Here is a 4,058-nt window from a genome sequence, read left to right as displayed (position 1 = left end):
TTCACATTTTCACATTAGATTATATTTTATATATAGTCAGTGATCTCTTTTTTGTCCTTCGTAATAATATGATGGATCGAGTTAGATATTATTCAATCTATAACCTACTACAATACAACAAACTAATAATACGAATGGCTGAGAGGAGGTAAAATCAGATAATTCAAGGATGACTAACGAGAGAATATTACAATTATCTATAATATTAATCAAACAACATATGTCAAAGTAAAATTATAATAAGTATATGGATACATCAGCCTCCTACTTAATTTAATTAGGAAAAAGCCCAAACTTAATTTGAGCCATGTCAAGAGAATTCCATAAGGTAGAGACAAAAATAAACGAAACTAGGAGGAAGATATCAAGGGTTAACAATAACATGGTTAGCCCACATGGTACAAAGAGCCAAAGATATTGTGAGAAAAATCCCTATTTTCTTTAAAATTGCACCAAATCCCTTCTCACTACTCTTGAAACCAACAAACCAAACCTTATTATTGTTGCTCCATTTCATGATCTTAGATGATGATTGTGATGATCTCTTTCTCTTCACCAATTCCACTTCTTCCTTCAAATAATCACAATGCACGAATACAAGTGCAAAGATGAACACAAACGCAGTTGCTATTGTCCTGAAAAGAAAATCCCCGAAATACCCTTGATTCCTCTCCATTATCATCATCAATGTCTCTTCTTCATTGCTTGTTATCACTGGATTGAGGAGGTGAACCTGGACGGTTTGTGAAGGAACTATTTGGTGGAAGAATGTGTCAGCGACGCGGCGAGTCGAAACAAACATTGATCCATGGCTGACCCTTATTTCCTCAATGACTTCAAAGCTTGGAGAACTTGAGTAATCATCGTTATCCATGTTGTTATGATCATCATCTAGAAAGTTCTCGCTGTTGTTGTTATTAGGGTTGAACCCTAATGAGAAATCATTGATCAATAGTTCCTTGTTGCTATGGTGTTGCTCAGATTCTGCTCCAACAAGTAAATGCTAAGTATATGTAATTTCAAAAACAAGAAAAGAATACAAGCTTATACTTAACATAATCATTATGAATTTATAATTCTACTAAAATAAATAAATAAAAGTAACATGGATAGGAATTTGATACCTTGCACCTCATTTTCTTCTTTATTATTTGTCCGGAAGCTTGATATATCCTCTATTGGAACAATCTTTTGCTCTTCCGTGAAGTTCTGTCCATTTTTAAAAACAATTTATTAAACAAATATTCATTATCTATTTATTAACAAATGAAATATTCCCTTTATATCGGTATATATCTATATATTTAAACTTACAATGTATAATAAATATCTCAGAAAATGTAAATTATATTTAAATGCATTGATAAAACAAAACATATTAAAACACATGTACGAGTGACATATAAACAAAAAAGGACAAAAAGAAAAAAAGAAAAATAATTGACTATTTCAACAGGCTATAATATATTTATGTGGAAACTTAAAATAATGTAACTTGAAAAATATAATAAAGTTAGTACTAGTATATGATACCTTTTCTAAATCTTTTGTAGACATTCCAACCCATCTTAAATTCTCTACCATCCTCTCTCCCTTAAATTCTTCATCCAAATATCCAATATCAATGGATCTTGAACTGTTTGGATCTTCCCAATTTCTATCAACATATCTCATGGAGTTAATGTCATTCAAATTATTATTATTGTAGTTAGTGCTACCAACCATGAAAGTGAAATCATCTCCATGAGTTGCACAATTTTCATGGTTGCCACCACCATCACCACCCCATGATGATGAGTAGCTGGAGTGGTTTATCAACTCCTGGGAAGCATGAGCAACCGAAAGAATTTCCTGCAAGATATCCGTTTCGTTTCGGGTTCCGTGCACGGCGGATGCGGCACCCGAGGTTAATTCTGTCATTTTCAGCTCCGAGGTTCCAACATGAGGGAAGTCCTCTACCTCCAATGGAGGCATGGTGAACCTATGTTGCATCCTTGCACACTCTAGTGCTATATCCACCTGCAAAATTATTCATGTTTAATTAATATATAATCGCTGCAACTAAGTATCCTTTAAAATTTAGCGTTTTTGATCAATTTTTAGAAAAGACAGAAAATAAAAACTAAGTAACTTTCTAAATTTTTTGTACAACTATTAAAGTCCATTTTAATGATTTAAAACGATGAGCCGTAAGTTGAAGTAATTTGGCACTTTTTCTTCTAATTAATTTTAAATTTTTATGGATAAAAATTGAAAGGTTGAGCTTTATTTTTTTCATAAAAAAAAACTAATTTCTCATAGTAGATTAATTTGCTAAGCTCAAATCAACTAGTCATATTTCACTAGATTTTAGATAATTAATTTAACAATCTCTACTAATTTTTAGCCAACAACAAGTCAATAAGAATTTGTAAATTGTACTCTATACTAATTAATTATCATTAATTAGTGATTATTTAAATTTTATTTTTTTAAAAAATATAAAATTAATTATTATTAATTGTAATTGTTTAAAGTTGACTGATTAAAAGTTGTTTACCTATGCCAATAAATATTTTATGAATTGATAAAATGTATGTATTAAATATTTGTACAATAATGAAATTTTTTGTGTTACCTTGGATGGAGGATATGTTATAGATCCATAACTATTAGCAAATGATGAGGAGGAAGTTGGAAAGCTGAACAATGGATCTTCTGAAACAAATTGTGACCATTTCCCATTATTATCCCTACTATTGAAAGAAGCATCACTATTATTATTGTTCATCACCATGTTGTTGAGGGGTAGTGTGCAAGTAGTATCGATGGGAACCAAATAATTAGAGCTATTATCCAAATCTTCACCCCTTCCTTCAGAATATAACTCCATACTTGACGATTGATCACTTGTAATTGGCAAAGCATGGCTGCTATTATTGTGATTATTAGCATTAACATAGTGATGGTGATGATGATGTTCCTCATCAACTTTAGGGGTTATCACTGCACTCTTCTTGAACACACGACAAAGTGCATATGCATCCTGAAATTACACCCCAACACATGTTAAACTCCAAAAACTCACTTTTGGATTCACTATGATTTATTTAATTAATAATTTTCATTTTTATCAGTTCGGAAACATGAGAGTGAGGTAGTAGTGAACCTGCAAGCCAGAAGAAGCATTTTCACATTCTCTATCATCAAGACGATATTCATGCATAACCCAATCAGTGCGAGAGCCATGAGGTGCCCTTCCACGATAGTAAACTAGGGTTTTCTTCATACCCACAGCACGACATTGTGAATTTACTTTTCTGTCCTTCCCTGTCGCCTTCCAATACCCAGATTTTGTTGCACGGTTCGTTCTTGACCCATTTGGATACTTCCTATCTCGAGGACTAAAGAAATACCACTCCAAATCCTTCCCCGGTAACAATGACTTCCCTATAATCAAAATCATAATAGTAATTCAAAAAAGAGAAAAAAATATATTGTATATATGATACTTGTATATTTATTGTATGTAGACACACGTTATTGTAACACTTTTTCTTTTCTTTTCTTTTTTATTATTTTATTTTATGCTTTTTGACTTGGGAATCTGACTATTGTCTCATTTACTAATCTTGATGTTCACAATAGGAACCATAAAGTTTATGGGACCATCCTCTCTAGAAATCATACACATAAGTACAATCCTTTCCATTCTATATAAAAGATTAACCTAAATCACATAAGATATTTGATGCTAAAGTAGTAGGAAAAATATACTTGACCAAGAAAGCAAGTATGTGTTTCAACATCACTCAATAAAGATCATCAGCAATAAATCATCACATCTAAAGAAGTGGGCATCCTCCACTTTTTTTTTTCTTTTCTTTTTTCTTTCTTTCAAGATACTTTTATTATTGGGTCCTATGTGTTATTAATATCTGTAAAAAATATATGTTATGTGCACATAAGAAATAAATAATTAAATTAATTATTATGTATTTTTATATAAATATATATAATTTAATTTTTTTAATATATATTTTATATTAATAACTAATTTTAGTGGTTGATTTTAGTGT

General features: G+C 31.0%; 1 protein-coding gene across 1 annotated transcript in view; it reads right to left on the bottom strand.

Annotated features, from left to right (window-relative positions):
* The window catches only part of LOC107608922 (NAC domain-containing protein 86-like), a 5,260-nt gene continuing 1,393 nt past the window's right edge, over positions 192–4,058 (bottom strand). The window contains exons 3-7 of the mRNA XM_016310708.2: positions 3,149–3,429; positions 2,618–3,025; positions 1,534–2,019; positions 1,125–1,209; positions 192–984 (exon numbers count right to left, since the gene is read on the bottom strand). Coding sequence (XP_016166194.1) covers positions 365–984; positions 1,125–1,209; positions 1,534–2,019; positions 2,618–3,025; positions 3,149–3,429 — 1,880 coding nt within the window. The 3' untranslated portion in view covers positions 192–364. The remainder of the gene's footprint in view (positions 985–1,124; positions 1,210–1,533; positions 2,020–2,617; positions 3,026–3,148; positions 3,430–4,058) is intronic.

The sequence above is a fragment of the Arachis ipaensis genome, chromosome B07 (assembly GCF_000816755.2).
Source record: "Arachis ipaensis cultivar K30076 chromosome B07, Araip1.1, whole genome shotgun sequence".
Classification (NCBI taxonomy): domain Eukaryota; kingdom Viridiplantae; phylum Streptophyta; class Magnoliopsida; order Fabales; family Fabaceae; genus Arachis; species Arachis ipaensis.
This window is presented reverse-complemented; position numbering and strand designations above follow the sequence as displayed.